Here is a 19,815-nt window from a genome sequence, read left to right on the forward strand (position 1 = left end):
AGAGTGTTTGCCATTCAAGCGTGAAGACTCGAGTTGCATCCCCAGAAGCCACATAAGATAGATGTGATGGCACACATTTATAATCCTAGCTCTAGGGAGGCAGAGACGGGAGGATCCCTAGGGTTCACTGGCCAGCTAGACTCGCCCAAACAGCAAGTCCCAGAGAAAATCGAATCTCATTGTCTCAGGAAGCCAGTGGGGCGGCTTTTGAGGAGCAGCACCTTGAGATGGACCTGGTCTTCACAGGACTTGTACACACATGAATACAGAAACGTATCTGCTCACACACATGCAAACCAAATAAAAATAAACTTTCAAAATACTAAAACAAAAGGACTGACTTTTGTTTCATCAGTTTTAAATTCTCTGTGGATGAATCACCATTGTGTTTCCTGCATCTCCTAGGTTTCTGACCTGTGCTGACCTTGTGTTTAGCCTCTGGCAGGGCCACCTACAGGTCCTCCCAGAATGCACTGACCCTCTGCTCTGGGACACCCTTCTTGTCTGGCTCACCCTTGGAACTTGTTCTTCATTACCAAGGCAGTTGTTGCCAAGAGCACTGGGGCCAGCCAGTTCCCTTGCCCCTCTCTCCTAGCCATCTGTTACAAGGCCCATAATGCTCTGCAACCCATGGCCTCACCCCACATGGAGATAAATGCAACCAGCCGCACAGTAGGTGCTCAATGTACACTCATGAAAGGGTGAACAAATGGTGGAAGCCGATCGACATGCCCTGGGAAGCTGCTGCCTGTGCATCAAGAGGAATGTAGTCTACTTTCTATACCTTCCAGAAAAAGAGAGAGAGAGAAGCCACAAAGAAAGTAATCTGCCAAATGAGATTGAACAGTCCCCAAATTTGAGACCAGAAAATTCCACTCCCAACACGATGTAAAGTATCTTTTTAATGCAATTTAATAAGAAAGTTCAGAATACTCAGCAAGATTCTAGGGTAGAAGCATGTGACTTGGGGTCAAGGCTCTGAGAACCCAACATGCTCTTAGGCTTGGGATTGTTCTAGACTATTGAAAATGGCTTTATCCAAAGACCTGTCAAGGAAAGCTCTTTTGTTCTTCAAGCTGCCGATTTCTGCCATTTAAGGATTAATCTGTGCAGAGGTTTGATAATTCTGCATTCTAGATAAACTGTGGCCAATCAGTATCCATGAAGAATTTAGCATGTGAGGTGCCAAACTTCCTTAAAGTTTGCATTCAAGTTACTCTTAAGTACTTGATAAAAGGCAGCCAGATCCTGCCCAGGAACTGTAAATTACCATCCCCCCACATCCCCCACCAGCTCTCAAGATGGTGCCCTGGGTCCCTTGCAACCTCTGTTACCTCCATTAGGGAAGCCCCTGGGTAAATTAACTCTGCCAAACTCAGCAGGCAGCCCTCAATAGAGGGCTGGTGGTAGAGGCAAGAGGAACACAAGTTCAAGGTCATCCTTTGCTCCACAGTGACTTGGAAGTCAGCCTGGGCTATAAGAGAGCCCGTCTTTAAGAAACAGGAAATGGGGGCTGGAGAGATGGCTCAGCGATTAAGAACACTGGTTGTTCTTGCAGAAGACCCAGGTTCGAATCCCAGCACCCACATGGCAGCTGACAACTGTCTGTAACTCCAGTCCCAGGGGATCCGACAGCCTCTTCTGACCTCTGCAGGCATTGCATGACATGAGTACACTTACTTACATGCAGGCAGTACACGCACATACATAAAATAAAAAATAAATAAATTTTAAAAAAAAGAAAGAGGAAATGAAGAGGATGAAGGGAGAAGCCAAAATGAAATGTGAATAATGAGGAAGATAATTACTTCGCACTTTGTAACTCAGTGGGCCAATGTGCAGATAAATTCATGTGTGCACTTTAGGCAGAGGCTTGGTGACATATGTGGTGAGATCTAATGAATGAGCACTTAGGTATCAGTGCTGTTCCTTCCTGACTTTGGTCCTGACTCCAGAGGGAGAACAAAGCTGGATTTCACTGTGGTTGTTGTTAGAACAAGAAGAGCATCAGAGACCCTGGTGCCACCTCTTTGTCCACGGGTGGAGGGAGATAGGACCCGAGACCTAACCAGCTTACTGGGAATCATGAAATGACATCTTGGCCTTTCTCACAATGTGTGTTCTAGAAATACCTTTCTAGACTAAGGGATAGACAAACAAGGATATTTCCTCTTAGCTGACTGTCTTCTTTAAGATATTAACACTAAGTGACAAGTAGTAGATTTGCAAGTTCCTATTGGAAGACGAAGAAATGCCACCTAAGAAATACAAGCAAAACTCTGTGGGTCAGAGTGGCTAACAAATAGTCCCTCCTTCAGTCTGCCTCTTTAAGCATCAACAATGGGGCATGCTGGGAATGCCGGGGTACTCCTGTAGGATGGTGAATTAACCAAGGAATCAGGCTTGTGCTGAACATAGGCCTAAACCAGGAGAGTGAATGCCAGGCCATGTTACAACCCAAAGCTAAGGATATAAGATCGAGTTTATAAATGTTAAGATAGTCACCTGCCTTTAGAAACCCAGCTTCTCTCAGAGGCAGAGGCAGGCAGATCTCTGTGAATTTGAGGTCAGCATGATCTACATAGAGAGTTCCAGGCCAGCTAGGACTACATAGTGAGGCCCTGTCTCCAAAACAAAACAAGGCAAAACAAACAAAGAAGAAATACAGCTTCTTTTCAGAAGCAGTCAATACCAACCTTCACCAAGTCCAAAAACATAACCCTGGAGCCAGGGACACCGCCTTTACAGCTCCTTTCTGATTTGGCTCTTCCCTTACTTTGGCAACAAATTCAAAGTTCCAAGGAAGCAGATCATGAAGAAATGGGGTCTTGGAGACGCTGAAGGCCAAGAAGTATCCCTCGCCATTGTTATCTGGTTCAGACCTTGTATCCCTACTTCCAATGGACACAGCCCTCCATGACTCCAGCTCTCAGTAGTCCAAGTAGAAGCTGTAGAATCCTACACTCCATGGTCCACAGCATACAACACGAACAGCAGCTGGATCTACATTTTCAATACTTCTCAAATCCATTGACCCTGTTTCAGGGGCAGCCCAGTCACCATGTCTTCTTCTAGGCCTGTAAACTTGAGTCTACCGAGAGCCCTGCAGAATGGTTCTGAAACAAGTCTCACGCTAGCCCCTCAGCTTACCCCAAAGACTCCAAAGTGAAGCCCAAACCATTACCATTTGACCTCACAGGATCCAGTTTTCTCCTGCATCCTGCCTCCCATGCCCCAGGCTCCCAGCTCACTGTCCTGCATTCACTTCCATGTCCATAAGCCTTTCTATGTGCTGCTCCCCATCTGGACACCATTCTTAACTACATACCAATTAGAGTCTAAGCCTACTGCCTTTCTTTTGCCGAGGAACATTTTCAAACTGACTGCCTTCTATTACCAGGTCCTGGCCCTGGTAATGATCTTTCTTGCCATCCTGGGCTTTTCCTTATGTCAGCCTGCAATGAAGTCGATCAATACTGAACTATTCAAATTTGTCCATTTGACCATCGTTGAAGATCAGAAAGGCAATTCCTCCTTAGAATTCAGTGTTTAGTCCAGCATAAAATATGAACAATTGTTAGACTGATGGATGGATGAGTGGGTGAATGGGTAGATATACACATGGATAGATGATTGGATGCATGTATGGAATATGTATGTAGACGGATGTGTGGCTTGATCAGTGGATGGTGGATAGGTGGACAGACAGATAGACAGATGAATGGTGGGTGGGCAAATGGGTGGATGAACAGGTAAGTTGTAGATGGATGAATGGATGGATAGATGGCTGAGTAGGTATGGATAGGTGCGTGGATGAGGTGAATGGATTGATAAAATGGATGAAATGCCATAGACCAAGAAGCATGGGAAGAATCCTATACGTTCTGAGAAAAGGTCCCAGGATACTCTTAAGCATCTTTTCTAAAGTAAGACAGAAGGAACATCCTGCGAGGAGTCTCTGGCTGAGACCTGAGATGGGCACCTTATTTCTTAGGAAGGCTGGGAGCCAGTGGGTTCTTAATCCCCAGGATGCCTCAACTCAGATCTCCATGGAGGCCAGCATGACAGATTCTGGGGCCTCACTGAGCCTCTTGACAATGCCCTGTGGTTTCCCACCTGAACATATGCTCTGAAACTCTGGGTCATCTCACAGTACCAAAGATCTGTACTGTACAGTGAATTCTTACTATTTTATATCGCCTCAGCATCACTCTTGAATGTAATTAGTTTTCTCACACCAGTGCAAGGTTCAGCCACCTTTGACGGTTTCTGGTTGTTCATCTCCTTTTGGCTCGTTGTGGTCACTCCAGATATTTACCTTCCATAGCTTCTTCCTGTGACCACTTCCCTAGACACAGCTTGCTGCAGTCTTAGCTTGCTTCACTGACCCTCACTTTCCAGATGGTTAGTGCAGATTTTCCACAGTGACCGTCTCTTGGTCACAGAGTGACGCCTGCTTGCTCTGAACTCCAAATAGCACTACCCTCAAAAAGATCTGCCTGGAGGACACCCTGGACCCCAGTAAAGCCTTTGATTCATTCTCTCCTCTGTCTCTCCTCTCTCTCTCTTTCTTCACTCTATGACTCCCTACTTCTCATTGATTCTAGGCTCTGTGGTAATTAAACTCTTGTTGTTTTACATGTTAATTTGTGCTGCTTCCTTGCAGCTCTTTAACACCCTCCAGTCACAGTCAGACAGTGGCTATCTTGGACCCAGGTCAAAGAACCATCAGGATATCTGCCTGTGTCAACCTCTTGCCGGTAAGAGGGGCACATGGTCTAGTAGGACAGGGCTAGAATTTACAGATAGACCTCAAGACCAAGTTAGAGAAAAACATAGCCATTTGCCAGTGATGGAAGAAGCTGAGGAACTTCCCGTTTCCCGACTCCTCAGGTGTGAGGGCTCTCAGGTGTGAGTGCCACTTTTCAGGGGACTGGGCTCACCCTGCATTGGTTCCTTCTTTGAGTGTCTCACATTTTCTCCATATATACTATTTACTCCAAAGCCTTGTCTCTGGCTCAAGTTGGGGGTAGAAAGAGATGTGGGGGGAACTAAACACGGTTCCCTCAATCAAATGATCAAGCTACTGATTGTAGGAAGGAACCCTTTGATTTAGGGACTTTGGCCCAGATGCTGTGAGATGTAAGACCTGCCCTGGCTTGACTGTGATTCTTATTCCTTGCCTTTGAACTCTAGTCTTTGATTTTTCTTTCCCTGCCCTTAAACTCCCTCTGCACCTTGGAGCCTGGTGTGAGGAGGCCATCAACCCCTCCCTCAGAAACAGGAGGTCAGAAACAGTTTTGTTTTCCTGTCTGTCTGATCATTTTTGTGACCCTGCCACTTTACAGTACAATATTCGCACCAGGAAACTCTGAAAACCGCCAAATTTCACCCAATTTAGTTTAATGCTCTTGAGGAGCTTGGCATTGTGTTAGAAACCCAGACATTCCCACGGCCTGGATCCTATTTAAAAACTGGCTAACTATTTAAAGTTCACGATGAGGAGGATAAAAGAAAAGAGACTCCCAGAGCCAATGGGAGAACACCAGATAGGAAAAAGACAGATCCAACTTGCTTCTAAAAAAGGCTGAAAACCGTACCCATCCATGGCCTTGTGTCTCAAGTCTTGCATATTTTCTTTTCCCTTTTAGTGGTTTGCAAACCCAAGTGGAATTTTATTATGGGTTACTGGATGATCCTTTTCAAGTCCCTAGCTCACAAAGGAGCATGCCATTAGGGTTTCTCCTACTATGGGAACGTGAATGCAGCCAAAATAAGGCAGCGGTATCTCTGAGCTCAGTCCTCCCCACACCAGCCCACTGTGTTTCCACAGCTCAGAGCCAGCAACGCTGCCTGTCCCCTTCTGTGCACAACAAAACCGTGATGAAGGCAACAGGAGTCAGAACGCTATTCACTACAGGAAGCCCCAGCATCCGGTGAGAAATAAGAAGTAGGAGAGCACAGGATGCGCCCTGGGTCAGGGGGATGTGAAAAGCCTGGAGTCTTTGTATCCTTCTCTGAGCCAGAGCTGCGCTGGCTTGATGGCAGCAGCTCCAGCCTTCAGTTCCCCTCGGAGCAGAACTGGGTACTAAGCTCCAGGAGCCCGTGGCTGCCATCACTGTGGGGAGTCTAGCCTCTCTGGGAAGGGGACACAGACACCAGAATGACCACCTCGACAGGCTTGCTGCTGCTGCTGCTCCTAGGCCAGCCCTGGGCGGAGGCTAGAGCTGGTTCAGAAGCTGTAGTGTGCAAGGGGACTGCCTGCTACACAGCCCACTGGGGCAAGCTGAGCGCTGCGGAGGCCCAGCACCGTTGCAATGAGAACGGAGGTAACCTGGCCACAGTGAAGAGCAAGGAGGAGGCCCGGTATGTCCAGCAAGTCCTGGCCCAACTTCTGAGGACCAACACACCCCTGGAAGCGAAGACAGGAAAATTCTGGATTGGGCTTCAGCGAGAGAAGGGCAAGTGTCTGTCCCCTGATTTGCCACTGAAGGGTTTCAGCTGGGTGGATGGTGGGGAGGACACAGCTTATTCCAACTGGCACAAAGAAGGCAAGAGCTCCTGTGTCTCCAAGCGCTGTGTGTCCTTGATGCTGGACCTGTCCCTGATACCCAACCCCAGCCACCTCCCCAGATGGTCCGACAGTCTCTGTGGGACGTCTGGCTCTCTAGCAAGCTACATTGAAGGTTTCCTGTGCAAGTTCAACTTCAAAGGCATGTGCCAGCCCCTGGCTCTGGGGAGTCCAGGCCAGGTGAGCTACACCACCCCTTTTCAGGCGACGACCTCCTTCCTGGAGACTGTGCCCTTTGCCTCTGCAGCCAATGTGGCCTGTGGGGATGAGGCTGAAAATAAGACCTATTATTTCTTATGCAAGGAAAAGAGTCCTGGTATATTTCACTGGGACAACTCCGGCCCCCTCTGTGTCAGTCCCAAGTTTGGCTGCAGCTTCAACAACGGGGGCTGCCATCAGGAATGCTTTGAAGGGGGAGATGGCTCTTTCCGCTGTGGCTGCCGGCCTGGGTTCCGGCTGCTAGATGATCTAGTGACCTGTGCCTCCCGGAATCCCTGCAGCTCCAACCCGTGCGGAGGAGGGGGATCTTGCAACTACACACCCCACCAGAGCAGCTACACATGCAGCTGCCCCAGTGGCTACCAGCTGGACTCTAGTCAAGTGAACTGCGTGGATGTGGATGAGTGCCAGGACTCTCCCTGCGCCCAGGAATGTGTCAACACCCTCGGGAGCTTCCACTGCAAATGCTGGGTGGGCTACCAGGCCAGTGGCCCCAAGAATGAGACTTGTCAGGATGTGGATGAATGTGCCGCTGCCCAATCACCCTGTGCCCAGGGCTGCAGCAACACTGATGGCTCCTTCTACTGTTTCTGTGAAGAGGGCTACATCCTGTCTGGGGAAGACAGTACCCAGTGTGAGGATGTGGACGAGTGTTTTGGCCCCAGAGGCAACCCGTGTGACAGTCAGTGCTTCAACACACAGGGTTCTTTCAGATGTGACTGTCCTCAGGGCTGGGAGCTGGCTCCTAATGGGGTCTCTTGTATCATGGGCCCTGGGTCTTCAGAACCACCATCCAGGCTTCCCCAAGAGGAAGGCAAAGGAGACAGAAAGGGGAGCACTGTGCCTCCTGCTTCACTGTCTAGTTCCACCGGGGGTTTGGAGGACATCTCCAAAGAAAGACATACCATAAGGAGTCCCTCCCTCCAGTCTGATGCCCCCACTGCCTCTGCCAGTCTAGAAATGTCAACCCCAAGTGGAGCCTCTGGAATTGTCTGGCTGGAGTTGGACACGGACCTCCCCACAGTGTCTGACCAGGGCAAGCCGACGGATGGAAATTCTGTGGCCACACAAAGTGACAGTGGCACCGATGGGCAGAAACTACTTCTGTTCTACATCCTGGGCACCGTGGTGGCCATCTTGCTCCTTCTGGCTCTGGGTTTAGGGCTTCTCATCTGCCGTAAACGGAGAGCCAAGAAGGAGGAGATAAAGGAGAAGCAGCCCCAGAATGCAGCTGACAGCTACTCCTGGGTTCCAGAGAGAGCTGAGAGTCGAGCCCTGGAGAATCAGTACAGGTAAGGAGGCTCAACTTTACCTGGGAAGCTGGGTGGACATGTGGGGGGTGGGAGGCACGGAACACGGTACTGAGAGGCAGGAGCAGGCAGCTAGCCCTGCAATGGTAAGCTCAACTTTAGCAGCCCAGTGCAGGGGACGTCTGTCTGTCCTGTGAGTGCATGTGAGGGAAAGGCAAGGGACCCAAAGATGCAGATGTAACATGGCATATGGTTTTCCAACACTGTGATGTTCTGTTTTCCACAGCCCAACCCCTGGGACAGACTGCTGAAGGCAAGGTGGCTACAGAAACAGTCAGCTGCCACCATCCTTGGAGCTTTAAACACCCTGATGAAGGGGAGACCCACATCCTTCTAAAAGACTGGACTGGATTCTTAGTAAACAATGTGCATCTTCTCCTTAACAGCCTAGGGACTCAGGATGGGCAGGCATTTCCCAGATGCATTTGATATGCCTGAGGTAGAAGCTATGTGTTGGTCTATCATCGTGGGGGTCATGTGGCTATTGACAGCCCCCCCACCCTTTTCAAATTCAAAAGTGACTGATTTCATTTCTTCCCCTGGTTCTGGATCAGGGCATGAGGAGTCGTGGGGCTCCCTTCAAAGACTTTTCTGATCTCTTCATTTAACAGAGAGGAAAAGGTCCTGCTGGTGCTAAGATAGAAACAAGTTCTCTTCTTAATATGATAGAAATGAGGCCATTAGTTATTTAATTATGTGAGAAGTAGGTAGGTTCCACCCCCCCCACCACCACCACAGGGAAAATACTCTGGACTGGATGCCGTTGTCTACATTTGTCTTCCTGTATTTCCCCTCCATCCCCTGTCAGAATGAGAGCAAGGTTAAGGAACTGCTTAGGTAGCAAGCAGGGAGCAACCTGTGTTCTCTGGTTCTGAGAGTCTTGGGCTTAGTGGCAAGTGAAGCTGGAAACAGGAGAGTTGCTTCAAATGAGTGAGAGGCCTTGGTAACAGCTTAATCCAGAGGGAAGGAGGCAGGGCTTTATTTCACAGATACTTGAATTAATTTATCTGAATGGACTGATATTGATACACACTTGACTACCCATGAGATGAACAACAACATAAAACCCCCAAGGACAACTTGTCTTTGAGCCAGCACAGGCCCCCAGACCCCCAGACTCCCAGGCCCCTCTACATGCCACCTTGACTCTCCTTACACTGTCCCTTTTGGGAAGCTTGGACTGTAGATTCAGGAAACTCCAGGAGCCTTTCCTTCTGACTGAACAGAAAGGATGTGTGAGTGGAATGATAGGCCTTGTTTTGAAAACTGTCATTTTCAAGTAGTTTAGCCCAGTTCACAGTCAAAACTGCATCTGGAGAACTTGAACCCTGTCTTGTGGGGTGTGGCACACAGCAAGGATTAGTCACACAAGGAGATTTTAGGGACTTTTGTTCCTGCCCAGTTGATGAGGAGGAAAGGGAGAGAGGAAGTGAGAATAAATTATTTTCTAACAGCTAAAACCAACAAACTTCTCAGAGCCATTACAATATATATGTTTATTTCAAAGCATGCACTTGCAAAATTGTCCCCTTACCTTGTTGTGAGCGATGGCGCTCCACCTGTACAAGTCTTTCTAGGGCCTGGGACACAGCCCTGGTGAGTCAATTCAACATCACTGGGAGGCTTCCTGTCTCCTGGAGGCTTTTTGCTGTCTCTGTCTTGGGAGAGCTGAGACCAAGATCCTGTCTCTCCAGAGTCTTTGTTCTCAGGGTGCCCTATTGTTAACAGTTTCAAATGCATCCACCCAACGGTTGGCACCCTGGTATTAGAACATGGATAACCACCAGATACAGGCCTTTGGTGTTAAGTAAATATGTTTTTGTCAATTTTAAAATATAGATGCTTTAATTCAGGTATACTTTTAAAGAAAACGGCAAACCTAAGGTTGAGGATGATAGGAGAAAGATGGCGGCTTTGCTGGACCCAGTGGTCCTTCAAATGTCTGCTCTTGAAAATCATTTCACCATTCAGCTTTCAGTTGGAATTTTGGTGTTTGGCACCTAAGGGAGATCAGGGTTGTGTCCAGTTGGCAAGAAACATCATGGGCCACAGGACTCCTGGCAGCAGTTAAGACTGGCAGTCCATTGTGTAGAAACCAGCATAGGCCGTTCAGTTGACTTTAGATGCATGGTAATACCTACACTTAGTAACATGATTGCAAATGCAACACTTTTACCTCTAGTCCTTCAACTTCTCAGCACTTGAGGTAAGGAAGATGTACTGAGTCTAGGCTTCCCAAAGCCCCTTGCATGGTCTGTGCCTAGGCTGTGTAGGACTTGAACTGACGAAGGTCACTTGGAGTTCTCTTGTTTCCACAGTGTCCAGATTTTAGGCCCAGCCCAGCCCTATTCCCTCCTACCACAGGTCTGTGCTCCAATTCTGCTATTGGTAGTGACTTGCTATCCCACCCCCCACACTCTCAGGGGCACTGTGCATCCTGTCTGTAGGACCCACAGCAGAAAAGGGAATGATAACTCCAAGTGCCTCTTTTAGCATCAACCTGCTCCCACAGAGGTGGAGCTCTCTTATCTGCTGCTACTGCCTGCTAGCAGCCTGCATCTGAGAGCCAGACCTCATGTGATGATGTTGAAGCTACTATTCTTAAACAGATGTTTGATGCTCCCATCTCTTTCTCTTGTCCTCATGTTTGAGACTGGAAAATTTTGGTTAGGGGAACTAAGAGGCCAAGCAATTGATAGGTGAACTCCCACTGGCCAAAGGGGACCCAGGTTGCTCAGCCATGCCTCTCCCACCCAAGAAATCAGTGAGACAAGGGCGGAAGAAGCCCCTGCCTGTGAGGACAGGAGAAAGTTTCATTTGGGAACAGGATTTTTCCTAAGTTCTGACCTGAGACAAAATATATCTAGAACAAATTAATTTCCTCCCACCCTTTACCTTCCAAAGCAGATAATTTAAGGGGGAGCACATCTCAAGCCTGTAGCTCTGTTGTTTCCTAATTTCCAGTAACCATCATTGATTTTTATCTTCTCTGTGGTGTTGGTGATGGAAGGCAAGGCCATATGTGTGCTAGGCAAGTGCTCTCCATGGAGCCAGATCCCAGCCCCTCGAAGTATTTTGCTCTTGATGTTCATTATTGAAGACAAGTGATAAAAGAGCACCCACCCCCCACACACCCAGTAATATGAAGAGTTTAAAAAACAAAGTACCAAAATATGCCTTAGAAGGGATTTTGGAACACTTTTTGTAAAGGAAATCTAACCCTAGTTTTCTCTAGGATCTAGCTTGACTTTCATGTAAACCCAGGTGTATCTGTCTTCTGGCTTTGGTGACCCATTCATCATCATGATCATCATGATCATCACCATTATCATCACCACTGTCATCATCACCACCTCACACATCATGGTGCTCTGTGTCCTCATGTCAGTTTCTCAGTGATTGTAACTGGACGAATTACACCTGGCTCTGACCGAGGACGGAAGGGCCAGAAAGGAGGGAAGCAGGCTGCCCTCCCCTTTTTTTAAGCCTCTCATCCAGGATCAAACCAGCAAACCTCTGGGAAAGTCTATCCTGACACCTTCCCAAGAACAGGGAAAAATATGAATAATTTGAAGGCATGCTTATGTCCAGTGTGTCAGGCAAACTGCTTAGGAAATAAATCTTTCTCCTCATGAAGTTTTCATCCTCTTTGAACTCCTAACCATGAGCCCTTGGTGTGAGAATGTTATCACCAATCAACCTTTCAATAGGAGGATGGGATCATTAGGTCCTTTTGTTCAAACCTTTTCCCATAATTATTTCTGGAAAAACTAAGAGAACAGAGGTGACATTTGACAAAAAAGTTACTAAATTCAAAATAACATAGCTTTTTAAAGCAAATATAGGAAAGTCTTTTCCTATTATTTTTCTTCTTCGCTCCCCCATTGTCTGAATTGGGGAAACAGGAAAGCGCTGCTTTCTAGCACCTGCGAAATGGTTCAGTGCCCATGCATATTTCCATGTCCTTCAACAATAGGTTTAGTATAGGAATCCGAGGTATGCACCCTGAAAACATCTGTCTTTTCCTGGCTCCCGAACCCAGGGCTTAACTGTATGTGGTTTGTAAAGCCTGTCAACCAAAACAAGGAAACCACGGTACCCCGGTACCCCAATTCTCCACAGAGTCAACAATCAAATTCCTGAGATGAACCTCACTCAAGTACTTGTTGAAAAATGCATTGTGTTTTGATCTGTTCTTAGAGACGGTGCCCATCTATTGAAGGAAGAAATCCTGGACTTCCTATCGTGAACCACTCATCTGACCTGCAAGGTTACAGTGGTTCCTTTCTCCACTTTTAACCCACTGTTCCCCCGAGCTGAAGTTCATTTGCAGATCCAGCTTAAGCTTAAATTATATGGTGGTCAGGGTCTTGTTCACTGTTGTCACCGTGTGAGTACAAATGTTACTAATCATATCCTGAGTCCTTGGTGAGAATGTAAATATTTTTAAATATGTGCATTTGAAATTTGTTTCACTGAACTTGGATCTGTGGGATGTTCAGACAGGACAGACTTTTGTTCTTGAATGAATGTTTCCCAGGCTGTGGGAAGGGGAGGCACTCGGGAAGAGCTTCTCCTTAGAGCTATATGAAATGGCATACTGGGGGGGAATCTCAGAGTTACCTTTAAAAAGTCTCAGCTTTGTCATGCTTTGAGCTTTCTGTTATGCATCTATCTTAATAAACTTTAAAATGTATTTGTTATAAACTAGTCTTATGTCGTCTGTGGCAGGTTAAAACACATGCAGGTGTCTGGAGAGATGACTCGGTGGTTAAGAGAACTGACGGTTCTTACAGAGGACATGGGGTTCAGTTCTAGCACCCACATGATAGCTAACAACTATCAATAACTCAAGTTCCAGGGGAACTGACGCTGTCTTCTGGTCTCCATGGGCATTGCATGTACACGATGCACTTACATGTAGGCAAAATAGTCCTACACATAAATTTTTTTTTAATGCTTTAAAAAAAACACATTGCAGAACTTCCTTTTGTGATTATTAATGTTTCCTTTTGCAAAGAGTCACCCCGATGGCCTTGTTTCATATCTCTCTGGTGGAAAGAACACTGGCATGCAGCTTGGTTGGTGCCGTCCCTCAGCAAGTTGCCCTGGGGACATGGAATTCAGGGTGAGACTGTACTGCAGGGGCACTGTGTCCATGCAGCCGAGAGCAGGTCCTGCTTCTGTTTCCAGACTTAGCATTCTCATCTTGGTCACCATGGTCACCTTTAATTCCCAGTATCTTGTTAATTGCATGAGTGAGCCCAGTAGAGGATTAAAGGCAGCCAGTTGGTGTGATGTGAAGACACCATCCTCTAATTAGCAGAGATCATTTATCGCCGCTTTGTCAGTGAAGCTCTCTCAGTTTATTTAACTAATTGGACAGGCAGACAGAATTGTTGCCTGTTTGGCTGCACAGATCTCACTGTGATTCCACATTGGGGACAGCAGATGGTGGCCAGTGCTTTTCAGATGGTGTGCTTCGTTAAGAGTAAGGCTTAAGTGAGATAAAGTGCTCTGTTCTGTAATGCTAATGGCATAGGACACTTGTAATAAATGCCCATTATTTAAGATTAAATAAAGCTGATCCTCTAGCAGTCAAGGTACTAACAAAATACACTGGGAAGTTTCATCTTATTCCGAGTAACCATGGTTGCCTCTATATCCCAGAAAGTAAGCGTGCATGCGCACGCACACACACACACACACACACACACACACACACACACACTCACACACACACATGCACACACACACACACACAATCTGCTTCATCTGCTTCCACAAATGCACAGACATGCTTAAAAATGGAGCGCACATACATGCTTCCATAAACACATACATATACCCATGAACATGCACACATATAGACAGAGACACATGCAGCATATAGATACTCATAAGCATCCATAACAGAAAAACAATTCTAACACCTGTGTTATGCTGAACAAACCTGAGGCCAGTGTACCCTGGTTTAGGGAAGCTCGTGAACCAAAATATCACCTTTTAATAGTGACATGTTTTGGTGACTGTAAAATTACCCATATGTCAGATAAATCTGTCAAACATGATTCATTTACCAAAGCCCTAGATTTACAGAGTTACTCATATCCACTGCCCAATACCAAGTACATCTGTGTTGCCATCAGAACTGTCACACAAGGTTGAAGAGTCCTGTGTGTATTGTGGACATTCCACGGCATTTGGTCTGAGTTGAATGAGCATGTCAAGTTCTCAACCAATTCCTAAGCCTTCTCAGTAAGAAGAGAAAGTGATATATGAGAAAAATATAGGCCAAAGTCAAAACAATCTCATTTCAGCCTTCCTCTGAATTATATTTTCACATGATGAGGTCTTAAAAAGAAACTTGATGGGCTTCTCCTTCACAGCCTCTTGATGTTCCCAGGAAGATCCTTTTCAGGGGAAATAATGGGTAGGTGAACAGTAAAACGTAGAAGAAAGAAATAGGCCTGGTGATGCATGACGAGCCAAGCACTTGGAGAGGCTGAATCAGGTGTCGGGAGTTCATGGCTAGCCAAGGCTACACAGTGAGACCCTGTCTCAATAAATAAATAACAAATGAAAGTAAGGAAAAAGGAAAAATGAAGGAAAGTTTTGATAACTCTTGAGACTAACAATTATTCAAGGAAGTCTGATTTGACAGAGGACCTTCCCAGGGCGACTCAGCTCAGTGCAGGCACTCTCCTGCCTCCTGAGAGCTCACAGCTAGAGCTGGCCACAAACATCCCTTGATGACTTCTATTGGTTGGGTTTTTAACCAAGATTCATCACCATTGACTAGGGCACTGATATGATCTCCTGATTCAAACTGGTCCATAGTATTCAGATTAATTCAAGGAAGAAGTGGAAAGAAGGGAGGAAGGAAGGGAAGATGGAAGGAGAGAGGGAAGAGGAAGGAAGGACAGAGAGGAGAGGAAGGACAGAGAGAAGAGGAAGGAAGGACAGATGGAAGAGAAGAGAGGAGGAAGGAGGGCACAAGAGACAGAAAAAAAAAAGGAGAGAACAGGCAAGGGGCAGGCACGGGACGGATGATCGCCCTAATGTGGTGGTGGCCATTGGGTTCCATCACATTTCTTACCCTGAACTGGTGAAGGTCCTCTTTCCTCAACGTCATGTGGATTGCCAGGTGTGGTGGCACATGTCTTTAATCCCAGCACTTGGGAGGCAGAGGCAGGTGGATCCCTGTGGGTTCGAGGCTACTATCGTAAGTTCCAGGGCAGCCAGTGCCACATAGTGAGAATCTGTCTCAAAAAACTAAAAAACAAACAAACAAACGAAAACTACATGGACCATCCAGGCTACACTTCCAGAAAAGAAGAGCAGTTTCTCTGGACCCTGGTGGGGACCAGCACCCCCTCCTGGTGTGCACATCCCCTCTTGCTGCAGAGAACTAGCTCTGCATTTTACACCAGGCTTTGCATCTGTCATGTACCTGTCCTAATAATCTCTAAAATGCATTTGTTATAAACTTGTATATGTAGGAAGCCTTTAAGCTGAGCCCATGACTTCTGTCCCACTGGGTTCTTTTAGGCTCAAATATTGTAGAAAACAGTGAAATGGAAAAAAAATATTGTAACTTTAACTTTCTCTAGGATCTTGCTTTCCTCCTAAGATTACGTACTAAAGTATTTTCCCCCTCACTGTCAAAACCACCAACTCCCTTTCTACTCTGGTGTGTCATGAGCAGTCTCTGAACCCCCACTTGCAGCTTGCCTGATGTTGCTGAGCCCCCCAGGCCTTGCCTGACAGTCCCTTTCCATATTGGGCTCTGTCAGCTTCTCCTTGGGTTTTATCAGTTTGGTTTCTATAAAGAACAATGTGCTTAGGTGACTGTCATGTAGTTGGTAGGTTGCTTCCTTTCCCAATAAGAAAAATGTAACTGTTGGAACCTTTTCATTCAAATTACTGACTTTAATAGACCTGATTCATTTGACTACATTTGATAAATACCCCCAGAGTTTTTCATTTTAATTTTCACCTTTCTCTTGTCACATTGTCTCATCATGAAGATAGGTTTCACTCAGCATGGCTTCTTTCTCTTGCTTATCCACTCCAAAATCTTCGTGTTTTAATGGAAAAGTCATCCTACTCACATTCACAAGATTGCTTATACATTCTTGGAAGCTTATTTTATAGTTCACTTCATAATGATTTCTTATCTGATATCTGTATTCACCCATGAGAAAGTCAGCCCCTCTAGGCTGCCTTTGATCTCCAATATATCCCAGCCATCCAGACAAGGAACTGACACACAGTGGCACTTGGTAAATCTATGTTGAATGTGTGACTGACTTGGAGGGGGAAACCTAGTGTAATAGGCAGGGTGATCTGACATTTCAAGGACTCCATGCTATCTGTGAGATCCCCCACCACCTTTCTCTTGAGGTCCTTCAGCTGCCCCTCCACAGGCTCCCCCTTTACCCTGTGTCTCCCTCAGGGAACTGCCCACATTCAATTCTGCACTGCCGTTTACCTGGACTATGGTCATCATGACTACCCGACCTCCATTTTTCCCAATCCAGTTCCCTTGTCAATCCTGATATGAGGATTCAAGGGCATATAACTCACAGGGAACAGCGGTTGGAGGACGGGGAAATGATGTCACTGAAAGCAAGGAAAGATTATACAAACACACATGAGGCATCCCATTAGATAGCCAATTCCTATGGATCATGGGTAAAAGGATGCCCAGGTGCTGTGGATGGATAAGCCCCAGCACTTCCAGATGACCAAATACTGGATACAATGACCTTCCCCACTGGAGTAGGAGAGCCTTGGAGTGCAGATGCAGATGCTGGCTGTGGACTCCAACCTGAGCTCAGACAACTGGCTCTAACCTGCTGGTGGAGCACTACATCCCTCATCCTCCCTACAGTTGTTCTCTAAGCCTTATGTAGTCATTCCTTCCTTATGCCTTTCCTCGTGGAGCTGAGTGCTTGGGAGGGAATTTCAGAATTTCCTCAAATGCCCTCATCACAATAGGTAGGTAGCTATGTGTCATGGTTTCCTGATGTAAAGCACTTGAGGTAACAAAGACTGTTCCTTTATTGTTGCCTCATTCATAATTCAGTCCCATCTATATCGGACAGAAGACCAGCAGGATATGCCATTTCATACTGTGTATGTTATTAAAGCAGTGTTGGGAAAAATCATGTAAGTTTCAGGACTCACCAAATCTGAAAATGACATTTATTTATTGAGCAATACGGAGCATTTCTATTCCCATTTTGTAGAAGAAGAACTGAGGCAGAGATCGTTTCAGAATCCGCTCACAGCTAGCAGGTGCTGATGTGGGGTGTGAATCACCAGGTTTCACTGCCTCCTACTAAGCATAAACAGGAACGGCATCTGAGAAGTGCAATTAAAAACACATCAGCCTCTGAGCCAGAGGACAAGCTGGCCCCTCGACCTATTCAAGACAGGAGAAGTGGAGGGTTAAACAAGAAGTGCATTTTTGACATTATCTTATATTTTGAGAAGCATGCTTGTTCACTATATATCCTCCTCACCAAAACACATGTTCTTTTTTTTTTCTGTAACCCCAGCTGGCCTGGAACGTGCTAGGTAGACCAAGCCGACCTCAAACTCACAGAGATCTGCCTGCCTCTGCCTCCCGAGTGCTGGGATTACAAACGTGCGCCCCCACGCCTGGCTCAAAACACATGTTCTAAAGGCATTCTCCATTGTTCCTAGAGTCATTTCACACCCTGAGATGGACCTTGCTTGATCTGAGGCAATTCCCACTGATGCTCCCAACTTAACTCAATGTGCCTGTCCTCGCTGCTTTTGATAGATGATGTACTTGTGTGCAGTAATGGAGAGAGAGGGAGCATGTGCCGATTGCCCAGTGGTCTCACCTGACCATCAAAAGCTCAGTTGAAACTCATGCATATGTTAATGGGAAAGTCAGTGATGCAGCCTCTTCAAAATCAGGTACTTAATTTCATAAAAAAACATAGCCTCACCATGAATCCCAGTTGTCCTGGAGGTGCTGGGCTTGAACCAAGGGCCTCACGTATGCTAAGCACAAGCTCTACCACTGAGTCACACCCCAGCTCCTGCAACCCAGCAATTCTCCTCTTAGTTATTTAATGGAAATGAAATCTTGAGCCATGTAGTCTTGGTCATAGATCGTCATAGGAAGCTTATCTGGAAAGCCTCTACCTGGAAGCTACCCAGATATCTATGAGCCGGCAAACAAGGAAGGCCTGTGGGTTACCATCAGGGGTGAACGCTCTTCATCAGGAAATACCACATATACAATGAGCACAGCAAGAAAGGCACAGAGGGATGAAGTGAGCTAGGTACTGCAGGGGTTGATTTGTATGAAATTCTTGGACAAGCAAAATTGATCTGTGGTGAGAGAAGCTAGGTAAATGGTTCTGTGTGGGAGGAGAGAGGGTTGCTGCAAAGAATTCAAGGGCTCTTCATGGAATCATGGAGATTCCGTGTCTTGATCAGATGTTGGGTATGTGGGCATTTGCTCTTTGTCAGCACTCATTAAACCCTAATCACAAAATGGACACATCTTTTTTACTATAAATTATATTATAACAACATTGATTTTAAAAAATGTTGCTCACTGGAGCTGGAGAGATGGCTCAGTGGTTAAGAGCACTGGCTGCTCCTGCAGAGGACCCAGTTTGAATCCCAACATCCACATGGCATTTAACAATCATCTGTAACTCTAGTTCCAGGGGATCTGACGCCCTCTTCTGGCTTCTTCAGGCATTATGTGACACGGGTGCACTTCCATACATGCAAGCATAACTCTCATACACATTAAATAATAAATAATAAATAAATAAATAAAAAGTAAAAAAATGCTGCTCATCAATGTATGAGTAAGAAAAAAGTTTATAAGGCGTGACTTGAATTGGTTTTCTAGAGAAGCAAAACATGGTTCCTTCAGACTATTATTTCAGAGATAGTAAAAAGTGGACAAATCTATTTTGGGATTGAATTAGTCTCTTGCTATCTGAATTTTCTCTACTGTTTCTTCCTTATTCAAGTACAGACACACTTCTGTGACCCTGCCCCTGCCACATTTTCCCATGCAGAGCAGCCTAGGGATCAGCGAGCCATGAACGGTAGCCTCCACCATCCAGACACACATCCTGAGTGGTCTGCTCTGCTGCTGTTTTCTCTCCTCCATCCCTAGTATTAGCGTCATAAAAGTGAAGCGCTGGGTTCTTTCCTTTATGTCCTTTTACTTTTCCTTCTTAGGCGTAGCTGGTCCAGCCCCGCTCTTTTTGTTTTTCACTATGGAGACAACCTTTTCTGTTATTAAACTTTATAAGCAACAAAACAAAACCCCCAAATCTTGGAAAAGCCTCTGGCAGAGTCTGCAGGTGCCAAACTTGAAGTGGAAGCAGTATTGGTGATAAAGTCACGGATTTTCATTTAGAGGGATTTTGTGTTTGTTTTGTTCCTTTTCCATTGCACGGAGAAGACCAGATGCCCTGTTTGACTTCTTTAATGCCTGCTGGGACTGGACTGGATGCTTAATGGATTTAGGGATAAAATTAAATGCTGTCTATTAACTTTAATTACATGTTTAATGGTCTTCAGCATGAATTGTTAGTTTTTTTTTTTTTTTTAAGCAAAGGGAAAGATGTTTTATTTGACCCCCTTTATTTAAAATTTTGGAGTAATGCTGACCTGAAATCAAAAATATCAGCATCACAACCAAGA

At 46.1% G+C, this 19,815-nt stretch overlaps 1 protein-coding gene across 1 annotated transcript; it reads left to right on the top strand.

Annotated features, from left to right (window-relative positions):
* Positions 1-5,993: 5,993 nt before the first annotated feature.
* On the top strand, positions 5,994-12,801 carry Cd93 (CD93 molecule). The gene is made up of 2 exons (XM_008837311.2): positions 5,994-8,082; positions 8,327-12,801. The coding sequence occupies exons 1-2, from the start codon at positions 6,164-6,166 to the stop codon at positions 8,349-8,351; spliced, it is 1,944 nt and encodes a 647-aa protein (XP_008835533.1). The 5' UTR covers positions 5,994-6,163; the 3' UTR covers positions 8,352-12,801.
* The last annotated feature ends 7,014 nt before the right edge of the window (positions 12,802-19,815 follow it).

Source organism: Nannospalax galili, unplaced genomic scaffold (genome assembly GCF_000622305.1).
Source record: "Nannospalax galili isolate Female #2095 unplaced genomic scaffold, S.galili_v1.0 scaffold1490, whole genome shotgun sequence".
Taxonomy (NCBI): domain Eukaryota; kingdom Metazoa; phylum Chordata; class Mammalia; order Rodentia; family Spalacidae; genus Nannospalax; species Nannospalax galili.

Bases quoted from the DNA above. Each gene is read 5' to 3' on its own strand.
- Cd93 (XM_008837311.2), top strand. From the start codon at position 6,164: ATGACCACCTCGACAGGCTTGCTGCTGCTGCTGCTCCTAGGCCAGCCC. The intron at 8,083-8,326 runs GTAAGGAGGCTC...TGTTTTCCACAG, and splicing joins GCCCTGGAGAATCAGTACAG to CCCAACCCCTGGGACAGACT.